General features: G+C 36.6%; 1 protein-coding gene across 8 annotated transcripts in view; it reads left to right on the top strand.

Annotated features, from left to right (window-relative positions):
• DPP10 (dipeptidyl peptidase like 10) overlaps window positions 1–24,147 on the top strand; it is a 1,865,365-nt gene that overhangs the window by 1,834,218 nt on the left and 7,000 nt on the right. For all 8 annotated transcript variants that reach the window (XM_004375073.2, XM_023730177.1, XM_023730175.1 and 5 more), the window contains 3 exons: window positions 20,607–20,706; window positions 20,953–21,011; window positions 21,127–21,199. In XM_004375073.2, the coding sequence (XP_004375130.1) occupies window positions 20,607–20,706; window positions 20,953–21,011; window positions 21,127–21,199 (232 nt within the window). The remainder of the gene's footprint in view (window positions 1–20,606; window positions 20,707–20,952; window positions 21,012–21,126; window positions 21,200–24,147) is intronic.

Raw genomic sequence — 24,147 nt, 5'->3', positions numbered from 1 at the left:
TGCATAGATGTTTATTATGGTTATGTCTTCATGATGGATCATGCCCTTAATCATTATTTAGTGTCCTTCTTTGTCTTTTATGGTGGAGTTTGTTTTGAAGTCTATTTTATCTGAGATTAGAATTGCCACTCCTGCTCTTTTTTGGTAGTTGTTAGCTTGATACATTTTTTTCCAACCTTTTGCTTTTAATAAATTCACTTCTTGGTTTCTAAGGTGTGTCTCTTGTAGACAGCATATTGATGGATCCTGTTTTTTTATTCATTCTGTCACTGTCCATGTCTTTATGGGTGCATTGAGTCCATTTACATTCAGTGTAATTACTGATAGATGTGCATTTATTGCTGTCAATTGGTAGTGCTTTTTTTGTGGTGCTGAAGGTTTCTTTGTTCTTCTTACTCTCCTGTGCTGAATTACTTTGGTTTGTGGATTTTTTTAATTTCTTTTGATTTTCTAAGTTTTTTTTTCACTGAGACTGTATGTTTTACGTCTTTATTTTCTATGTATGTTAACTATCTTTGTGGTTAAGGTGAAATTTACCCTTATATTTCCATGTTTGAAACAGTCTATTATTACTTGGTATCGCCTTGCCTTCCTCTCCATTAGAAGTTCTATACCTTCACCATTTATTCCCACTTTTACTTTTCTGATGTTGTCATTTACAGATTAACTGCTCTGATTACCGTTTGTATTTCTTTTGGTTATGGATAGTCCTTGAGAGTTCATTTCCTAGATCGGTATCAGGCTGGTACGATCCTGTGTCATAGACTCAGCGTGTGAGCGGAAGTTGTTTGTTCTCAGATCCAAGGAGTCCCTTTAATAATTCATGGAAGTTTGGTTTGGTTTGGTTTTTACATATTGCTTTAATTTCTGTTTATCTGGAAATGTTATAATTTCACCATCATATTCGAATAAGAGTTTTACAGGATATATTTTTCTTGGCTGGCAATTTTTTTCTTTCAAGGTTTTATATGTGTTATCCCATTGCCTTCTTGCCTGCATGGTTTCTGCCGAATAATATGAACTTAGTCTTATCGTTTCTCCTCTGTATGTGACTTTTTGTTTTTCTTGAGCTGCTCTCAGGATTCTTTGTTTTTCTTTGGTTTTGGTGAATGTGATTATGATATGCCTTGGTGATTTTCTTTTTGGGTCTATCCTATATGGGGTTCGTTGAGCTTCTTGGATGGCCAGCTTTTCATCTTTTATGATATTGGGGAAGTTTTCTGTCAGCAGTTCTTCAATGATCCTCTCTTTGTTTTCTGTTTTCTCCCCCGTTCTGGAACTCTAATCACTCGAAACTTTTTGCTTTTGATTGTATCATACGTAATTCTCAGGGTCTCTTTATTTTTCTGTGTCCTTTTTTCTGAGTTTTCCTTGAACAGAGTTGTATCCAAGTGTTTGTTTTCAATTCCACTGATCCTGTCTTCCACCATTTCAAATCTGCTCCTCAGCCCTTCTATGTCCATTTATGAATTCTTGTTGTTTATCTTTTTGATTTCTAATTGTTGCTTTTGTATAATTTCTAGTTGTGAATTTATTTTGGCCTTTTGTTCCTGCATTATTTTCCTGAATTATTCCATGTTTTTGTCTGCATTTTGCATGAATTTGTCTATTTTTTACTCATTTTTGTCTGCTTTTTGCTTCAACTCTCAGAGAATTCTGAGTGTTAGAGATTTGAACTCCCTATCAGGTAGTTCTAGTGCCTTTTCTTCCACTGGAAAGTTATCTGGTGTTTTATTTCAGACGCCTACTGGATCCATCCTGTTCTGTTTTTGTAAATATTTTGATATTGTCTGCTGTCTTCAGGGCATTCAGTAGCTATTTTTTTGTTTATTGACTGTAGATTTGTTTTGTCCTTTTTTTTTATTTGGCTTTGCCTGAGTAGGTGGGCTGTGTGTTCTTTGTTGTTTGCTCGTCTGTGGACACAATACTTTTCACCTCCTCCAATTGGCAGGGTCATTCACTCCTATATAGTACAGCAGCGCAGTTCTAGCTAAAGAAGGGTTGCTGGGATGGGTTGTTTGTGGCACTTACTACAGCCACCAGGGAGGGTTGGTAATCACTGCAGGGCAGGTTCTGGTAGGCTGTGCCTGTGCTGCTTGGTGGTGTGATGTTAAGCACACAGTGCTGGTAGGCAGGATGGAGGGGTGAGATTGTGATGTGTGGAGCTAAGATAGATATGGGGGAGAGGAGAGAGGAACAGAAGCCAAAAACATAGAAACAATGAAAAACGAGTGCTAGGGGAGCTCGCCATTGGAGTGGAGAGATGAGAGGCTGAGAAATGGAGGAAAACAAAAAGCAGAAGAAGAAGAAAAAAGAAAAGAAAAGAATGACTAAATAAAAATTAGAAAGAAAAAAGAACAGGAAAGCTCCCAGGGATCCCACAGGTGTGGCTATGAGGTCTTAGGAAGTTTTTCCCAGGTTTTGTAGTACAGCCTGGCTAGAAGGTGTAGAGGTATTCAGTGCCAGGTATTCAGAAAGAGAAAGAAGGTATAGAGAGACGAGAGACTGAGTAATGAAGAAAGACAAAAAGGGAAAAAGAAGGAAAACAAAATAAAACAAATTAAAAAAAAAAGAACAAGAAAAGCCCCCAAAGAAACAGAAAAAAAAAAAAAAACATAAAAATATCAATGCCGTCAGGGATCCCTCTGTGTGTCTACGCAAGCTGAGGGGGTATTTCGCAAGCCGTGTAGCACCGCCCGGACAGAACAGGCTCCAAACTTGACAAAAGAAAAAGAAAACAAACAAGCAATTCAAAACAAACAAACAAAAGGCCCGGGATCCCACCAGTGTGGCAGCCTAGACCGGGAAGCAGTTCCACACTCGAATGGAGCTCTGCAGCCCCTTAGGAAGAAGCAAAGATTGCGCATGGAGCCAGGTATTTGAGCGAAAGGAGGGGGAGGTGGTGAGAGGTAAGGAAGAAATCAAAAGAAGTGGAAAAAAGCAACACCAGCAGCCAACAAATGGCACTCAGGGAATCAGCCAGTGTGGGGCAGGTGGAATCCAAGGAGCCGGTGCTTCCCCGCCAAGAGAGTGTGCTGCAGGAAGCATAGGAGGCCGAGTGGGGCTGAAGAAGGGTTGGGGTTGGGAAAGCACATAGCGCAAATTACTGGTTGTTCTGTTTCCTGCTGGAAGCTCTGTGAAGCTGCTTTCTCCTACCCCCTATTTGCTGGTCTCTGATAGGAGTCCAAGATGGCGGATCTGCGCTGCGTTAGCTGATAGGAGACCTCTGCATGAACCTCTCCTCGCTCTCCATTCTCTGTCAGTTTTCTCAGTCCATTTGGCGCTTGGCAGAGTTATTTATCTCTTCATTTGATGTTTTAGGGTTTCAGGTTTACTGTTTTCTCTGTTTGGCTTAGTTTTTTGGATCTTTGCTGTGGAGGGACGGCATGGTGCTTCTGCCTAGAACGCCATTTTGCCGGAAGTCCTCACCTAAGATAATTCTTATCTGCAATGTAGTTCATGAATATCCCACCCTCCCCACCCTTGTAACCATCAAAGAATGTTTTCTTCTGTGTATAAACCATTTCTTCAGTTCTATAATAGCGGTCTCATTCAATATTTTTCCTTTTGTGACTGATTTCACTCAGCATAATGCCTTCCATATTCATCCATGTTATGAGATGTTTCACAGATTCATCACTGTTCTTTATCATTGCATAGTATTCTGTTGTGTGAGTATACCGTAATTTGTTTATCCATTTGTTCTTTGATGGGCACCTAGGTTGTTTCCATCGTTTTGCTCTTTTGAACATCGCTGCACATATATCTATTTGTGTGACAGCTCTTATTTCTCTAGGATATATTACAAGGAGTGGGGTTGCTGGATCATATGGTACTTCTATTTCTAGCTTTGTAAGGAAGTGCCAAATCGATTTCCAAAGTGGTTGTACTATTTTATATTCCCACCAGCAGTGTGTAAGTGTTCCGGTCTCTCTACAACCTCTCCAGAATTTATTATTTTGTGTTTCTTAGATTAATGATAGTCTTGTTGAGGTGAGATTGTATCTCATGGTAGCTTTGATTTGTATTTCTCTAATGGCTAATGATCGTGAGCATTTCCTCATATATCTGTTAGCCACCTTAATGTTTTCTTTGGTAAAGTGCCTGTTCATATCCTTTGCCCATTTTTAATTGCATTGTCTTTTTGTTGTTGAAGCTTTGCAGTATCTTGTAGATTTTAGAGATTAGACCCTGATAGGATTTGTTGTAGCCAAAAATTTTTTCCTAGGCTGTAGGTTGTCTTTTTACTCCTTTTGTGAAATCTTTTGATGTGCATAAATGTTTGATTTTTAGGAGCTCCCAGTTATCTAGTTTCTCTTCTGATGTTTGTGCATTGTTACTTATGGTTTGTATTCTGTTTATGCAGTGTATTATTGCTCCTAGTGTTGTCCCTATTTTTTCTTCTATGATCTTTGTCATTTTAGATTTTACATTTAGATTTTTGATATATTTTGAGTTAGCTTTTGTACATGGTGTGAGGTATGGGTCTTGTTTCATTTTTTTGCACACAGATATCCAGTTATCCCAGCACCATTTGTTAAAGAGACTGTCTTTTTCCCAGTTAACAGACTTTGGGCCTTTATCAAATATCAGCTGCTCATATGTGGATGAATTTACGTCTGGATTCTCAATTCTTTTCCATTGATCTATGTATCTGTTGTTGTACCAGTACCAGGCTGTTTTGACTACCATGGCGGTATAATACGTTCTAAAATCAGGTAGTGTGAGGCCTCCCACTTTGTTCTGTTTTTCAGTAATGCTTTGCTTATCCGGGGCCTCTTCCCTTTCTATATGAGCTGGTGATTTGTTTCTCCATCTCATTAAAAAATGCCGTTGAAATTTGGCTTGGGATTGCATTGTATCTGTGGATCACTTTGGGTAGAGTAGGCATCTTCACAATGTTGAGTCTTCCTATCCATGAGCAAGGTATGTTTTTCCACTTATATATGTCTCTTTTGGTTTCTTGCAGTAATATCTTGTAGTTTTCTTTGTATAGGTCTTTTATGTCTTTGGTTAAATTTATTCCTAAGTATTTTATCTACTTGGGAGGTCTTGTAAACAATATTGATTTGGAGATTTCCTCTTCAAAGTTCTCTTTATCGGTGTAGAGATATCAAACCAATTTTTGTATGTTTAATCTGTATCCTGATACTTTGCTGAAAACTTCTATTATTTCCAATAGTTTTCTTGTGGATTCTTCAGGGTTTTCTGTGTATAAGATCATATCATCTGCAGATAGAGATACTTTTACTTCTTCCTTACCAGTTTGGATGCCCTTTATTTCTTTTTCTAGCCTAATTTCTCTGGCTAGGACCACCAGGACAATGGTGAATAAGACTAGTGATAAAGGGAATCCTTGTCTAGTTCCCGTTCTCAAGGGGAACACTTTCAGACTTTCTACATTTAGGTTGATGTTAGCTGTTGGCTTTGTATAATTGCCCTTTATTATGTCGAGTAATTTACTTTCTATTCCTATTTTGCTGAGTGTTTTTTTTTTTTATCATGAATGAGTGTTGGACTTTGTAAAATGCCTTTTGTGCATCAATTGATAATATCATCTGGTTCTTGTCGTTTGCTTTATTTACGTGATGGATTACATTAATTGTTTTTCTAATGTTGACCATCCCTGCATACCTGGTATGAATCTCACTTGGTCATGGTGAATTATTTTTTTGATATTTTGTTGAATTATATTGGCTAAAATTTTGCTGAGGATATTGCATCTATATTCATGAGGGGTATTTGTCTGTAATTCTCTGTTTTTGTGGTGTCTTTTCCTGGTTTTTGTATCAAGATTATGCTGACTTCATAAAATGAGTTTGGGAGTATTCCATCCTTTTCTATGATCTGAAATACCTTTAATAGTAGTGGTGTTAACTCTTCTCTGAAAGTTTGGTTGATTTCTGCAGTGAGACTGTCAGGGCCAGGGCTTTTTTTTGTTGGGAGGTTTTTAATTACTTTTTCAATCTCTTCTTTTTTTATAGATTGATTTAATTGTTCTAACTCTATTTGTGTTCGTTTAGGCAGGTAGTGAGTTTCTAGATATTTGTCCCATTTCCTCTAGGTTTTCAAATTTGTTAAAGTCCAATTTTTCATAGTGTTCTTTTATGATTCTTTTAATTTCAGTTGGGTCTGTTGTGATGTTGTCCATCTCATTTTTTATTTGGGTTATTTGCTCCTCTCCTGTTTTTCTTTTGTCAGTTTGGCCAGTGGTGTATCGATTTTGTTGATCTTTTCAAAGAACCAGCTTTTGGTCTTGTTAATTCTTTCAGTTGTTTTTCTATTTTCTATTTCATTTAATTGTGCTCTGATTTTTATTATTTGCTTTCTTCTGTTGTCTGAGGGCTTCTTTTGCTACTCTCTTCCTATTTGTTTGAGTTGTGGGGTTAATGTTTTGATTTTGGCCCTTTCTTCTTTTTGGATGTGTGCATTTATTGGTATAAATTGACATCTGAGCAGTGCTTTTGTTGTGTCTGAAGGGCTCTGGTAAGATGTATTTTCTTTCTCATTTGATTCTGTGAATTTCTTTATTCCATCCTTAATTTATTCTATAAGCCAGTAGTTATTTAGCAAGGTGTTATTCAGTTTCCATGTATTTGATTTTTTTCTTTGCTTTTTCTGTTATTAATTTCCACTTTTATAACTTTGTCAGAAAAGATGCTTTGTAATATTTCAGTGCTTTGAATTCTGTTAAGGCTTGCTTTATGGCCTAATATATGTTTTCTATTCTGGAGAATGTTCCAAGTGCATTGGAAAATAAAGTATACTTGTCTGGTGTTGGGTGGAGTGTTCTTTATATGTCTATGAGGTCAAGTTGGTTGATTGTTGCATTTAAATCTTTTGTGTCTTTATTGAGCTTCTTTCTGGATGTTCTGTCCTTCACCAAAAGTGGTGTGGTGAAGTCTCCTAATGTTATGGTGGAGCTGTCTATATCTCTTTTCAATGCTGTTAGAGTTTAAGTATTTTGGAGCCCTGTCATTGGATGCGTAAATATTTATAATGCTTATGTCCTCCTGGTGTATTGACAATTTAAATATTATATAATGTCCTTCCTTATACTTTGTGGTGGATTTTGCTTTAAAGTCTGTTTTGTCAGAGATTAATATTGCTGCTCCTGCTCTTTTTTGAGTGTTGTTTGCTTGATGTATTTTTTCCATCCTTTGAGTTTTAGTTTGTTTGTGTCTTTAAGTCTAAGTTGTGTCTCTTGTAGGTAGCATATAGATGGATTTTGGTTTTTTATCCGTTCTGCCACTCTCTGTCTCTTTATTTTGCATTTAGTCCATTTACACTCAGCGTAATGATTAATAGGTGTCATAGATTGAATTATGTCCCCCCCAAAAATGTTTGTATCAATTTTCCTGGGCCATGATTCCTGGCATTTTGTGGTTTTCCTATATGTTGTAAATCTTGCCTCTGTGATGTTAATGAGGGAGGATGTGTGGCAGTTGTGTCAGTGAGGCAGGACTCAATCTACAAGATTGGATTGTGTCCTGAGGGAATCTCTTGAGATATGAAAGAGAGAAGTGTGCAGAGAGACAGGGAGACCTCATACCACCAAGAAAGCAGTGCCAGGAGCAGAGTGTGTCATTTGGACCCAGGGTCCCTGTGCGGAGAAGCTCCTATTCCAGAGGAACATTGATGAGAAGGCCAACAGAGAGAGAAAGCCTTCCTTCCCCTGGAGTTGACGCCCTGAATTTGGACTTTTAGCCTACTTTACTGTGAAGAAATAAATTTCTCTTTGTTAAAGCCATCCGCTTGTGGTATTTCCCTTGTAGCAGCACTAGATGACTAAAACAATAGCTATACATTTAGTGCTGTCATTTTGATGTCTTTTTTTGTGTGTGTAGTTGACAGTTTCTTTGTTCCACTTAATTTTCTGTGCTAACTCATTTTTCTTTATGAATTTTCTTTTAATCTTTTTCATTGTTATTGATTTTGTATTTGCTGAATCTTTATGTTTTTCTTCTTTTTTATTTTGATGTGTAGGATTGTTAGTTTCCTTTCTGGTTACCTTAATATTTATCCCTATTTTTCTAAGTTTAAACCACTCTTTTATTTTCTTTATATCACCTTGACTTCTTCTCCATATGCAAGATCTATGACTACATTTTTAGGTAACCTCTTTTTTGTTTTGATGTTGTTGTCTTTTACATTTTGACATCTCTGTTTCCCTATTTTGAGCATTTTAGCTTTGATTTATTTTTGTGACTTCCCTATCTAGGTTGATATCTGGTTGTTCTGTGTTCTAGTCTTGCATTATTATCTGATGTGATTGATTTTTCTATCCGGAGGACTCCCTTTAGTATTTCTTGTAATTTTGGTTTAGTTTTTACAAATTCCCTAAACTTCTGTTTATCTGGAAATGTGCTTTTCACCATCTTATTTGAGCTTTGCTGGATATATAATTCTTGACTGGCAATTTTTTTCCTTCAGGTCCTTATATATGTCATCCCATTGCCTTCTTGCCTGCATGGTTTCTGCTGAGTAGTCAAAGCTTAGTCTTATTGACTCTCCTTTGTAGATGACTTTTCATTTATCTGTAGCCTCTCTTAAAATTCTCTCTGTACCTTTGGTTCTGGCAAGTTTGATTTTAGAATGTCTTGGTGACTTTCGTTTGGGATCTACTTTGTGTGGGGTTCGATGAGCATCTTGGATAGATAACTTCTTGTATTTCTTGATATCAGGGAGGTTTTCTGCCAACAAATCTTCAACGATTCTCTGTTTATTTTCTGTTATCCCCCTTGTTCTGGTACTCCAGTCACTTGTAGGTTATTCCTCTTAATAGAGTCCCACATAATTCTTAGGGTTTCTTCATTTTTTTAAATTATTTTATTTGATTTTTCCTCAAATTAAGTTGGTGTCAAGTGCTTTGTCTTCAGTCTCACTAATTCCGACTTCCATTGCCTCAATTCTGCTCCTATGATTTTCTATTTAGTTGTCTAATTCTGAAATTTTATTATTAATCTTCTGGATTTCTGTTTGCTGTGTCTCCATGGATTCTTGCAGCCTGTTAAATTTGTCATTGTGCTCTTCTCTAATCTTCTTAAATTCCTCTATTGCTTTGTCTATGTGTTCTTGGCTTGTTCTGTATTTTGCATGATCTCCTTCCTGATCTCTTAAAGTGTTCTGTATATTAATCTTTTGTATTATACCTCCAGTAGTTCCAAGAAGTTCTCTTCCTCCAGAAAGTTTCTTGATTCTTTGTTTTGGGAGCTTGCTGAAGCCAGCATGATCTGCCTCTTGAAGTGATTTGATATTGACTGTTGTCTCCATGCCATCAATAAGTTATTATGTTTGTTTATTTTATGTTTGCTTACTGTGTCCTAGCTTCTTGTTTTGTTTTGTTTTGATATGCCCAAATAGGCTGCTCGTGTGAGCTAGTTTGATTATTGTCCCCTTTGAAGCTCTAGTATCATCAGGTGGTTAGATCTGTTACTAGGTATGTGAGCCAAGGAGTTCATTTACTTTTCTTGTATGGATTCAGCTTAGGTGTCCAGACAGTTGGTCACCAAGTGTGTGGTGCATGCTCTCACCTACAGTCCTAGATGGGCAGGGGTGTTCGGAGTAAGCACAGGTATCTGGCTGCAGTAAGGGATCACACTCTGAGCAAGGCAGGGGGCTCACAGCTGCCCCTGAGTGTCTGGGATGAAAGCGTATCCTTGTTCCCTAGAGTGTGTAGTGGGGTGGGTTTGCAGCCGGACTATGGGTACCCAGTGCTGTTGGTTGTAAAGACTGGGAGGCACCACTTATTCTTGGACCTCTGTCACAGGTGGCTAGGTGGCATGGGTGGAGCCACGAGTCCTCAGGCTCCTGATGTGTGTAGGTGAGAACCCTGCTTAATGCACAGAGCAGTATCAAATGTCACGAACCGGCCACTCCACCATATAGCTGATACAGTGAAGTTAGGCTTCAGGTATATACCCTATTGTACTGTGGTAATGAGGGCCTACGCTACTGATATGGACCCACACAGGTCTATGCAGGTGTGAAGGCATTCAAAGTCTATGTACCCCTTATGCCTGTGCATAAGCAAAGGAACTGTGCCTGCCCTGAGTTCCTGGCTTAGGGGAGCTGGCCGATAATTTTTTCCTTTGTGTTAATTTCTTCCCTCTCCAAGGCTGGGAGAATGGCTCAGGGAGCATGATGGGTTGTACTTCTGGCCCAGGGGACACAGCAATCACTGAAGCTGCCCAGGGCTGGTGCAGAGCGGGGAGGGAGCAGGTAAATGGGAGAGAGGTTCTTCCCAAATGGGGTGTTTTTTGATGCGCATGGTAGGTTAAACACATGTACTTATCTTTTGCCGACTGAGTGCCACTTTTCACTGGCTCTGGAGGCCCGAGCAGACTCTCGGCAGCTCAGCCTCTCCTGATGTGGCAAACGTGTCCCAAACACCGCTGCATGCCTCACCACGCACACCAGCCAATTTGGCCCTCAGATCGCCGGCTTCCACCAGGCCAGGCCTGGCAACTCCTCACTGCTTCTGAACCATCTCTCCCTCCACCTGCCACTCAGTCCGATTTCTCAACTTTGCCTTTGATGTTCAGGGTTCCTAGATTGTCATATATAATTGTTTCACTTTTTTTTTCGGGTCTTTGTTGTAAGAGGGACCACCAGAAGCATCTGACTACACCATCTTGGCCCTGCCTCAGTTTTCATGGATTTTAACATATAATAATTTTGCTATTCATAATTGAACTCAGAGTTCCATGACATGTAATAACTGGTTATTTTATTGGGTAAATTAATCTTAGTAGTGCACTCTGACAAGTAGGTTCATGAAAAGGCATTTAACAAATGAGTAAAATGTAAATCAGCACAAATCATTACTGTTTTCTTCCTTACTCGGAACATTTGCAGTAACCGTGCCTTTGTTGCACTCTATTCTTGTTGCCAGCAATTTTCAAGTGATTAGTAAAAACATTTTTGGTGAAGAATACTCTCCCAACATAAATGTAAACAAGGAAATAAATGAAAATCCAACTCTAGTAGTAAAGATATTACTGAAAATGCCTAAGAAAGTGATCATTCTCACAAAATGAAATCTATAGATACATTAAAAAGTACATACTTATTGGTCCAAATACATATAACATTTTAGGAAGCACTCAGGGCCCATGCATTTCAGAGCTGTATTTACTGTACACATAAATACGCCTAAAAGACCAAGCGAGCTATGCATTCATTCCTGTAGAAATTTAGAGAAGATTTGAAAAGTTGTAAATGCTTCAGGGAGAAAGTGGGACATGAAGTGGATGATAAAAATCATTCAGCAGGCGGAAGGTAAGCAGAAGAGGGCCATGCCCAGTGTCAGTAATAAGCAGGGTGTGTTTGGAAAACATGAAATAACATAAATGACTGTAATTAAGGCTCAAGGAGGGGAATGATGGGGGATAAGACTGAGAGGAAGACTGAGCACAGACCATGGGACGTACTGCATATCAAGAAAAGACATTTGGATTTTCATCTATAAACATAAGGGAATAAAACTCTAAGCCTCTGCTTTATAAATTCAAAAGCATGCCTTTATCACTGTATGAGAATTGATGAGTCTTGCGATTGACTATGGCAAACTAGCCATACAACAGACTGATTTAAGATATAAACAAATGCAAATACAAAACGCATTTTAAATAGAAAGAATATTTCATTCCAGTTAACCAAATATTCATATTTATCACTTAATTATTAATTAGATGGTGGCTTTCTCAGTATATAAAGAAACGTTAGCTTTAAGAAATGTACTATTTAGTCAAACTTGTCCATCATACTGTTCAAATCATAAGCTTATTGGATGAAGTATTTCCTGTCTAATTTATGAGACAGGAGTGTTAAAATATCTCAGTAAAATTATTCAATTTCATCTTATTTGGTTAATTTTTGCTTGTATATTTTCAGGCTATATTATTTAGTTCTCACAAGTTGAGAATTATTAAATCTTCTTGTTGAACTGAATCCTTTACTGTTTTGTACTGACCCACTTTATCTCTATTAATATTTTTTTGCATGCAAGATGATTTTTAATGTTAAAATTGCAGTTGGTTAGTACATGCCTGTAATAAGCTTTTCCATATTGTTATTTTAAAACCTTGTCCTCGTGATTTAGGTGTGCTTCTTTGGAAAAGATACAGATACATATTTTTATCACGTCTGCCAATTTTTGTTGAATAATATGTCCATTTATATATATTGTGATTACTGATAGATTTAAATATGATTGGTGTTGTTATACGTAGTCACTATCTCTTTTTTCCCCCTTTAAAGTGCTTATTTTCATTCATATATCTTCTTTGTGAAATGTCTGTTGAGATCTTTTATCTAATTAGTATTGTGTTGCAAGTCCTCCTATTATTGAGTTGTAAAGTTTTCATATATTCTGGATAGAGGCCCTTAGTTAGATACATGTTTTACAAATAATTTTCTCCCAGTGTGTATTTGTAGTCTTTGTCTTGCCTATTCATATTCTTAATAGCATCTCTTGAAGAACAGAAGTTATTATTTAGATATATCCAATTTTTATCTAAATCAAATTTATCTTTTTTAACAGAGTCATTTGTGTTTTTGTCCTATCGAATAAGTATTTTTTTTTAAATCAATAGCACATAAATTTCTCCTATATTTCCTTCTAGGAGTTTTATAGTTTTAGTTTTAAATTTAGTTCTACAATCCGTTTTGATTTAATTTTTGTGTACGATCTGAGGTAAGAGTTAAGAGTATTTTTTTTTTCCATATGGCTTCAGGTTGTGTCTGCACCGTGTATTAAAAGGACTGTCTTTTCTCCTTGAACTACTTTGGTGGTTTTTATTAAAAATCAATTGATTATATAACTGTTGGTTTATTTAAGTCATTCTATTTCATTTCATCAATTTATACATCTATTCGTATGGCAGGGTTTCTCAAAAGAGACACTACTGACAGTTTGGGAACTATTTAGTTTCTTTGCTATGGGTGTTTTTGTTGTTGTTAGGTGCTGCAGAGTCAATTTGGACTCATAACAACCCTATGCACAACAGAAGGAAACACTGCCGGGTCCTGCACCATCCTCACAATTGTTGCTATGTCTGAGCCCATTGTTGCAGCCACTGTGTCAGTCCAGCTCCTTGATGGTCTTCCTCTTTTTTGCTCACCCTCTGCTTTACCAAGCATGATGTTCTTCTCCAGGGATTGATCCCTCTTGATAACATGTCCAAAGTATGTAAGACAAAGTCTCACCATCCTCCCTCCTAATGAGCATTCTGGCTGTACTTCTTCCAGGACAGATTTATTCATTCTTCTGACAGTCCATGGTATATTCAATATTCTTTGCCAACACCATAATGGGTGTTGCTATGAATAGATAAGAGGAAAGGCTGCCTTGTGTTTTACAGGATATTTAGCAACATCCCTGGCCTCTACCCTGCAGAAGCCAGTAGTACCAATCCCCAAACACCAGTTATGGCAACCAAAAATGTCTCCATACATTGCCAAATATTCCTTGGGAAGCAAAACTACACCTGGTTGAGAACCATTGTCTAATACACATACCACATTGTCCTGATTAGTTTTATATAAATTTTTTTCACAACCTATTTGTGACCATTCAGACTGTGTAATGGATACTTTTGTTTTAGGCTTACTCACAGGAAGAATATAAACTTAAACTCCCCATTTTTTTTTTCCATTTTTTCATTGAGATATAATTCATATAAGGTAAAATTCACCCTTATATTAAATCTTAAAATCAGATAGTATAAGTCATTATAGTTTGTTCTTCTTTTTCAAACTTATTACTGCCCATTCCATATTTGCATTTCTGTATAAATTTTAGAATCAGTGTATTGATTTTTGCAAAATAGATATCTTGGATTTTAACTGGAATTGTACTGAATCTCTAGATCGCCTCAGAAGAACTGACATCCAAACAATATTGAGTATTTCATATTTGATTGTTTTAATGGTACTTTTCTTTGGTGTTTTGTAGTGTCTCCAAAATATTTCTATTTATGGATATCCTTTTATTTGTCTTGCTTGGGTCTTCAGGAGCTTTCTGAATCTGTGGTTTGCTTTCTTTCATCAATTCTGGAAAATTATCATCAATTTTCTATTAAAATAATGCCTTAAACCCAATCTTCCTTAAAGCCTTATTAAAAATACGTAAAAACCTCACTTTATCACTTATTTTATAAAATTTTCCTATATGTTGCATTTCTTTGTCTTTTTGTACTTTGTTTCATATAATTTCCTTGTATCCATACTCTAATCCAGTAATTCTCATTTCATGTATGATTAATCTGTTTTTTTCTTACATTTACTGAGTATTTTGAATATTTTTATTACCAATTATTTAATCAATTCTGGTGTTTCCATTACAAGAATTACTAAAATATTGTCATTACTAGCTTTCTTTCCATAAAAATGTTTGCTTATAGTTCATTTCTTTACTGATGTTTTCAAATGTTTATTTCTTTAAATATATTCAGCACTGTTATTGGATATTTCACATCTGATTAAACAAATACATGATTTTTCAGAAATCTGTTTCTGTTATGTGTGGTTTCTGTTGGCTTTCACTCTTGGTGATTTTTTTTTTTCTCTCATGTGTTTTGTGATTATTTGTTTATTTATTTATTTAACTGTGATCTTATCCCTTCTTGGAATCCTTTCTTGGAATTTCATCTAAAGGAAATTCCTAGACTTTGAAAACCCTATGGAGCAGTTCTACTCTGCGCACGTGTGTTGCCATGACTCAGAATTGACTCAATGCCAACAAAAATAACATATTTTAACTTTAGGAGTATTAAAATCATCACAAGGTTTAACCTTCATCTTAATAACCCCGTATATCTTTTTTATTCAATTCTTCTTTTAAATCTCTTAGAATTTTATTGTTTTAAGTAGGTCAAATCTCTTTCCTACCATATTTATTTCTAGGTATTCCTTGTTATTTGTTTGTTTTAATAATAATAAAGCAGAGAAGCTGCTGACCTTTTGGTTAACAGCTGAACTTTTAACCACTGAGCCAGCAGGGCCTCTGTTATTTATTTTAATAATAATGAAGCAAGGAAGCCAGGGAGAGATGGGAGGTGTGATTTTAAAGCAGAGTTCAGGGATGATTTCACAAGGAAATAATGTTTGAGCCAAGACAAGAAAATTTAAGGAGTTCAAGAAACATGGATATCTGGAGGAGATAAAACAATTTTTAAAATATGACTGAATGTGAAAATTTGATAAAACTTTACTTTTGTAGATAACTATTCGTTATTTGGGAAACCTGGTGCCATAGTGGTTAAGAGCTATGGCTGCTAACCAAAAGGTCAGCAGTTCAAATCCACCAGGCGCTCCTCGGAAATTTTACAGGGCAGTTCTACTCTGTCCTATAGGGTCGCTATGAGTAGGAATCGACTCGACAACAACGGGTTTGGTTTTTTGGTATTCATTATTTGTATACCCATTCTTCACTTATCGACACAGTTAGGTTCCAAACGCCAGGCTGTTATGCAAAAAATGGAGGATGACCACATCAAATCACAAAATGGAGGATGACTACATCATTATGTAACTGCCAAATTACATCATTACATAACTGCCAAACCTCTGAGAATCATGGCGCAGCCAAGTTTACACATAACCGTCACCATCCGGGCCAGAGTTACTCTTGCCTTGCACCTCAGCAAACATTGCTAATACACAAAATAGTCTGATAGCAGATTTTTTACTATTGTCATAAATGCAAAATGTCAGATAAAGAGATAGTCAATAAGTGAAGAGGTGTAGTTTTGTATTTTCTCAATTGAGGTAGAAACTCTCAGAGTTTGAGACAAGCCTGAGCTACTTCTGGGGTTTGAAGATTCTAGTATACATATAAGCTGAAGAAAAAATAATCAGGACAACTTTAAAAAAAATTATGATACATTTTAAATGTTTATTTTAAACAATTTAACAGTGTTAATATAAAATAATGAAATGTAACAGGTTGTGTTATTCATAACATATTAATTTATTGGGTACTAAAAGTGATGGAGTCCAGTAAGAATCACACAAGTCTGAGGTTGTAAGAAGTACCTTTTTTATCAATACTGTTAGCATATCTTTTTGACTATATTTATAAACTCATTTGAAGGTTATCTCAAAAAAAATCGTTCAAAGATTATATCGAAATATGTGACCCATGAAAAACGTAAATTTTCAGTGAAATCGCAATGCAATACCCATTTCCTACTCTCATAAGCTCTTCTATATATTGAATTCAGTTTCTTACACTCTGGAAATTTTTTTTTTTTTTTTTTTTTGAGAAAGACAATTCCAAGAAACATTCCTAACCTTTAGGTCCACTAAATAAAATTAAAAATGATCAGATATTTAAGTAATGGTAAAAAGCATTGCAAATAGAGATGACAAAACATTTGTAATTAATGGAGAAATCTGATAAATGGGAAATCAACAAAATGACAAGACAATTGAAACACAGCAGCTTACACCAAATATTGACTGTTTTAAATCTAAATCATATAAGAAACATCCTCTAATTGACTTCAAAATCATTATGATGATCCTCAGTTTTTTGAACCAACATGATAGATATGAACTGGTTTGAAAAAAAATTTAATTACCATGTTTACAATGAGCTAGGGCTTATACTCTGATTCTAGCCATCTTCTGGAATATATTTTTCACAAACACTTTCCTGAGTTATTCCTGCATTCAAGTGAATAAATATAAAATGGTAGGAATGAAAGTGAGCGATTAAAATTAATTTTATTCTAATTCCTACCTGTGTTGATTTTCTTTTAAAAATAGAAGCTATTTCTATGAAATAAATCAAATTAAAGCAGCGTTTGGATTTGATTTTTAAATGCTATAGACAGAATTTTATTCAAAAACGTTCACTATCATTAAGTCTTAGAGAGTATTTAGCTTCATTAAATCCCAAATTTTCATTTAAAAAAAAAGAAAAAGTAAAATGTAACTCCTTGTACTAAAACAATGTTTACAACTCTCTAACTTCACTTTAGAATCACATGATAAGCTCCATCAGATGCCCAGTCTCCATGAATTCTGATTGAGTTGTCTTAGTGGGTATTCATATAATTTTTAACTGTTGTAAAAATGTAGAGAACACAACTGTCTTAGTTATCTAGTAGTGCTATAACAGAAATACCACAAGTGGATGATTTTCACAAACAGAAATTTATTTTCTCAGTCTAGAGGCTAGAAGTATGAATTCAGGGTGTCTGCTCCAGGGGAAGGCTTTCTCTCTCTTTTGTCTCTGGGGCAAGGTCCTTGTCATCAATCTTCCCCTGGTCTAGGAGCTTCTCCGTGCCCAGACCCTGGGTCCAAAGGATGTGCTCTGCTCCCGACTTTTCTTTCTTGGTGGTAGGGGTCCACCTCCTCTCTGCTTGATTCTCTCTTTTATATCTCAAAGGAAGTTGACTCAAGATACATCCTAATCCTGTAGGTTAAGTCCTACCTCACTAGCATAACTGCCTCTAATCTTGCCTCTTCAACATCATAGAAGTTCAGGATGTTAGGATTTACAATACATAGGAAAATCACATGAGATCACAAAATGGTGGACAATCACACAATACTGGGCATTATGGCCTAGCCAAGTTGATACACATTTTTGGGCGACACAATTCAATCCATAACAGCAACATTTGCCAATTCTACATTTTTCACCGGTACAATTCAATAAAACAAATGGTGTGCAACCCTCACCAATATCTGTTGCCAAATCTCCCATCCCCATAAACGAAAACTCAATGCTACCTAAACAATGATTCCCCTCTTTCCCTTCCCTGCTGTCCCCGGTAACCAGCATTAAACTCTAACCTCTGCATATTTGCCTACTGTAGGTATTTCATGTAAGTGAGATCATAACAGTTTTTGTCCTTTCGTGTCTTTTTTTTTTAATTGTGCTTTAAGTGAAAGTTTACAGCTCAAGTTAGTTTCTCATACAAAAATTTGTACACACATTGTTATGTGACCCTAGTTGTTATCCCTATAATGTGACAACACACTCCTCCTGTCCACCCCGGATTTCCCGTGTCCATTCAACCACCTCCTATCCCTTTCTGCCTTCTCATCTTGCCTCCAGGCAGGAGCTGCCCGTTTAGTTTCATGTATCTACTTGAACTAAGACGCACACTCTTCACAAGTATCATTTTATGTCTTATAGTCCAGTCTAATCTTTGTCTGAAGAATTGGCTTCAGGAATGGTTTTAGTTCTGGGTTAACAGAGAGTCTGGGGGCCGTGTCTTCTGGGGTTCCTCCAGTCTCAGTCAGACTATTAAGTCTGGTCTTTTTACTAGAATTTGAATTCTGCACCCTACTTTTCTCCTGCTCCATCAGGGACTCTCTGTTGTGTTCCCTGTTCGTGTCTTACATATTAAACTCAACATAATGTTTTCAAAGTTCCTCCCGGTTGTGACATGTGTTAGGGCTTCATTTCTCTTTATGGCAGAGTAATTTTCCATTGTATGTATGGACCACATTTCATTGGTTTAGGGAAGGCTGGCTGGAGCTAGGAGGACTTTTCTGATAGACATCTGTATTTTGTTATTATGCCATAAGAAACTGCTATTTAAAATATGGACCAGTAGCATAAGCATCCCCTGGGAGCTTGTTAAAAATGCAGAATCTTGGGCTCCACCCCAGATCTACTGAATCAGAATCTGCATTTTAACAAGATGCCCAAGTGACTTGAACGCACTTTTGAGTTGAAAAGTAGTGTTCTAGGAGATGCCCCTCTTTTTAAGGGCATCATTCTTCCTAGAGATAATCAGACTCTGAGAGACAAGTGAAACTGAGATTTTAAAAAAAAAAACATATCTAATGCCAATTTATTGACTTATATGTATACAGTTGTTTTGTTTGATTGGAATATTCAGCTATTCCCTCAATGTAGTCAAGATATATAAAAAGCCAGGTCATACTCATTTGAAAGTGCTCTTGGCCATTGTGGAATTAGAACCAGAGAAGTTACATAAATCAACTAAGATGTGTGATGCTGTGGAAACTATCTGAGGCACCTTGGCTGCAACACTCTGCTTCCATTGCTACCTCAGGGAACTGAAAGCACTATATTGGAAAAGCTCTCTCTAGGCACAGGACTTTGAAGGGCTATCACCACTTTTGCTTTATAACAGCTATTTATTTGCTTGCTTTGCATGTCTCACCCTGCCTCTTTCATACTCTTTCTTTAGGTATGTTAAGACATTTAAGACTACTCCTTCCGAATTTTGCTGAGCGAATGCTCTTTGTATCTCTCGCAGTGTGACTGGACAAAAGCACTTTGTTTTGGCTGAACTCTATAAAGGACAATTTTCTTTCTGTCAGTTTCTAATTGTTGGAGACGTTTTGCTTGAGCTTATGAGTTGTGGGGTGCCATGAAGTCAATTCTGACTAGTAACGACCCCACGTGACAGAATAGAAACAGATTTTCTTGGCTGTAATATTTAGGGAAGCAGATCTCCAGGTCTTTCTCCTGCAGAGCGGCTATGTGGGTTCAAGCCACCAACCTTTCGGTTAGTAGCTATGTGCTTAACCCTTTGTGCCACAGGACTCCTTAGCTTATGAGTACTAACTAAATATTCCAGTACTAAAATGCCACAGTTTGCTCAGCCACTTCAGTAATATGTGACTGCAGATGAATTTTCATGAACAGGTTTTAAATGTTGTTCCAAATAAGCATAGGTGAAATTCTGTATTTTTCATCTCAAGAGTTTAGTGCCAGTGACAGATGCCTTTAGCCCTAGATCACTCTAGAATGTTCTGGAAATCTTGAAAAGGTAGACTTCGTTATGAACCAGTTGCATCAGAATTTCTGGGACCAAGGCCTGGGTGTTAATGGTTTTTAATACCTTTCCCAGGGAATTCTTATATACAGCAGGACAAAGAATATTTCCCAGAGTATTGCTAAAAATTAATTTCTAAAAAAAAACTAGTATATACCAAAATAGATCATTCTTAGCCCAGCATTACTGTAATTGTTAAAATCTCCTCTGGAAGTTTTCCAGTCAGATCATGGGGTATAAAGGATAACGGGACCGATGGATTTAATTTGACAAATTTATTATTAAATTTGCTCAAAAAAATCGCAAGAGGATATTTAAAAACTGACTTTAAACAATAGTCCAATTCACCTAACTAGCAACATTATTCAGTCCATCCCATTTTCTTCAATATTTAGTTGTGTGAAATTGAAAGCAGGGCATATGTTCATAATGAAGTATTTTATACCTTTTATTTTCTTTTTCTGATTCTACATAACCATCATTATTTTAAATGTTTTGTTTTAATGCGTGTGTGTGTAATTTGCCTGAAATGATATCCAATTTAATGAATGCTTTATTTTCCTAGCTTCAAATTATTTGAGGTTGTTACCACAAATACAGTGTGCAACTAAAGAACAAATATTTGACATTTGGTGATATACAATTTTATATTGGATTTCAGGTTATTAAAATCAGCCTGTTATATAAAAAACTGAAGAACTCTTTTCAAAATTGTCATCTGCACAAAGTGATATTAGTCCATTACTTCTCAAATTTGACATTATATGTATATTCCTGTATGTAGATTACCAAACAGTGATGATGAGTCATTGTTAAGACTTTTTATTTTGCCAGGGGTATGGTGGCTATGTTGCATCAATGATCTTAAAATCAGATGAAAAGCTTTTTAAATGTGGCTCAGTGGTGGCACCCATCACAGACATGAAGTTGTATGGTGAGTATTTCCTACAGAATGACTTAATTCGATGGCTTGATTTGTATAAAAGAAAACCCCAATGCAGAAGAGCACAGTGGAGCTCATTTATCATAGGTTATTAAATCATAACTTTAGCGGCTTATCACTTCCCTTATTCAACTGATTTTACTGGAGCATGAGAATTAACGTGAAGATTAAATAATAAAGTGTACTAGTGAGATCGTTTTTAGTTTATTCTTAAGTTTCTGTTTTCTTGGGTCACAGCCTCAGCTTTCTCTGAGAGATACCTTGGTATACCATCTAAGGAAGAAAGCAATTACCAGGTACGTAATTTTCAGATAATGAAAAAAGAAGAGTTGTTTTTTTTTTTCCTAAAAATCCAGTCAAATTGCATGGTTAAATCTATATGTTTATAGATATGTGTGCTTTCCTTTATAGGCATCCAGTGTGTTACATAACATTCATGGCTTAAGAGAAGAAAATATATTGATAATTCATGGGACTGCGGACAGTAAGTATTTTGTGCTACTGTTTGACAGAGTCTGACCCTGTACAAAGGGATATATCTAAGAACTTGTTTCAGTGAGGTCTGGAAACCTTTGGAGAAAGTAAGAAGAGCAGAGTGGCAAAAAGAAACCGATGCATGATCTTGCCTAAGGAACACAAAAGGATGAGGTGGCAGACCTCAGGTGGTGAGTGCGAGAAAGGAATCCCAAGACTAAGAAGGGCAATAAACCTCAAAAACCTCTCTGTTCTACATCTGTGTTGTCCAGTACCATAGTCACCAGCTACATGTGACTCTTGAACACTTGAAAAGTGGTTGCTGTAATTGAGGAACTGAATTTTGAATTGTATTTAGTTTTAATTATTTTAAATTTGAATATCCACATGTAGCCAGTGGCTATGGTATTATTCTGCACAACTCAAATGGACACCAGCCTGGAAGATTACAAGAGAGCAAGAAGACGTCGGTACGGAGGTGAAATTTTGATGAGGCTACTCACTTGAATAGAAACCTTGGTGGAGAAGTGGTTAAGAGTTCAGCTGCTAACCGTAAAGTTCAGCAGTTTGAATCCACCAGGTGCTCCTTGGAAACCCTATGGGGCAGTTCTGCTCTTTCCTTTAGGGTTGCTATTAGTCAGAATTGACTCAACAGCAGCGGGTTACTCACTTGAATTAAGTTGAAATAAGTTTTTTTTTTAAGCCATTTTTATATCACTTCTCATTTTATCCATCACTTTATACATTGGAGATGCATGTAATGAATATTACTAGTATATAAATAATATCATTTTATATACACTTGGAGCTTTTAGGACTCAAAGAAATTATATTTTTATTATCCTATGTGATACCTTACAATAGGAGACCAAGTATTTATAGTCTCATTCACAGATGAGAAAAATAAATTTCAAGGAGAAAAGAAAAACTGATCTACCCAAGGCCACCTGGCATGTGAGCAAGGGAGTCAAAGTCTTGAATCACTATTTCCTAAATCTTGAACTTGTTTTCCCTGAACCACACTTACCCTGCCTCAGTATTTTTAGCTTATTTTACAGCCAAAAATCACTATAAAGTTCCCATATCAAAATGATTATATAACCAGTTCCAGACCTTAACTCTCAAGCATGTCAGGCAGTAGTTAATAAATTACACCCTAGATCCATACTATTATAAATAAACTATTGAATAAATAAATAAATAGGGAATAAAAGGCAAATCTCCCTTACAGAAGAATTCCAAAATTTTATGTAGACATTTCCCTCCAAGGTGGTGGAGCCTATCTCTCCTCCCTGCCCTTGAGTTTGGGCCGTACTTACTGAATTGCTCCTTAAGAATACTGTATGGAAAGAGAGGAAAACAGAAATTTTACAGCTAAGAAACCCGATAAACACTGTTTCAGCCAGGTGAGCAAGGTTAACATTAATAGTGATAAGCTATGTTGATCTATGTGCTTTTTGATGTGATGAGAATGGCACTTTTTGGTCTTCCTCCCAGAAGTCCATACCACAGTCTAACCATGAGAAACACATCAGACAAACCCAAACTGAGGAACATTCTACAAAATGTCTGACCAGTACTCCTCAAAACAGTCAAGATCATCAAAAACAAGGAAAATCTGAGAAACTCTCATAGACTAGGGAAAGGTAAAGACACGTGGCAACTAAATGTAGTGTGGTAACCTGGATGGGAACCTGGAACAGAAAAGGATTCATGGAAAACACTAGTATAATCTAAATATAGAATTTATTTAAAAGTAATGTACCAATATTTCTTAGTTATGACTAACCAAAGAAAGAAAAAAGAAAAAACCAAACCCATTGCCGACAAGTCCAATTCATAGCGATCCTATAGGACAGAGTGGAACTGCCCTATAGGGTTTCCAAGGCTGTAATCTTTACTGAAGCTGACTGTTACATCTTTCTCTTGTGGAGCAGCTGGTTGGTTTGAACTCTGCCAGCTGAGCACTTTAACCACTGCACCACCAAATCAAAACCAAACCCATTGCCATGGAGTCAATTCTGACTTATAGTGGCCCTATAGGACAGAGTAGAACTGCCCCATAGGATTTCCAGGGAGCAGCTGGTAGATTTCAATTGCTAATCTTTTGGTTAGCAGCTGAGCTCGTGCCACCAGGGTTTCATAGAGTATCATAATAGTATATTAACAATAGTGGAAATTGGATGAGGGGTATATGGGAACTCTCTGTACTATCTTTGCTAAATTTTTGAAAATCTAAAAAGAAAAGATTAAAAAATTAGGACTTAGATGATACCCTACCAATTATTTTTGCAGTGAAAAAATAATGAAAGACAGCAGATAAGTTTTGAAGGACGTTAGAATTTTGTTCTAAGGTATTAATACCTTACATTCATGTGAATAGTAATAGCATTAAAAAAAAAAACACAGATGCCATCAAGTTGATTCCAACTCCTGACAACCCCATGTGTTGCAGAGAAGAACTGCACTCCATAGGTGTCATGGATTGACCTGTGTCCCCTAAAAAATGTAGGTAGCAACTTGGCTAGGTCGTGATTCCCAGTATTGTATGATTGTGTTATCTGATGTGATTTCCTTATGTGTTGTAAATGCTACCACTATGATGAGATTATATGTGATCTCCTCATGTGTTACAAATTCTGTCACTGTGATGAGGTTATACTGATGAGGTAGACAAGATTAGTGTCTTAATGCAATCTCTTTTGAGATATAAAAGACAGAAGCGAGCAGAAACACATGGAAACCTCAAACCACCAAGAAAGCAGTGCCGGGAGCAGAGTGCGTCCTTTGGACCTGAGGTTCCTGCGCAGAGAAGCTCCCAGACCGAGGGAAGACTGTTGACATGGACCTTCCTCCAGAGCCAATGGTGAAATTGTTCCCCTGGAGCTGAAGCCCTGAATTTGGACTTGTAGCCTACTGGACTGTGAGAGAATAAACTTCTCTTTGCTAAATCCATCC

The sequence above is a fragment of the Trichechus manatus genome, unplaced genomic scaffold, assembly GCF_000243295.1.
Source record: "Trichechus manatus latirostris isolate Lorelei unplaced genomic scaffold, TriManLat1.0 scaffold00033, whole genome shotgun sequence".
Classification (NCBI taxonomy): Eukaryota; Metazoa; Chordata; class Mammalia; order Sirenia; family Trichechidae; genus Trichechus; species Trichechus manatus.
The sequence above is the reverse complement of the archived record's forward strand: the minus strand, read 5'-3'. Positions and strand labels throughout refer to the sequence as shown.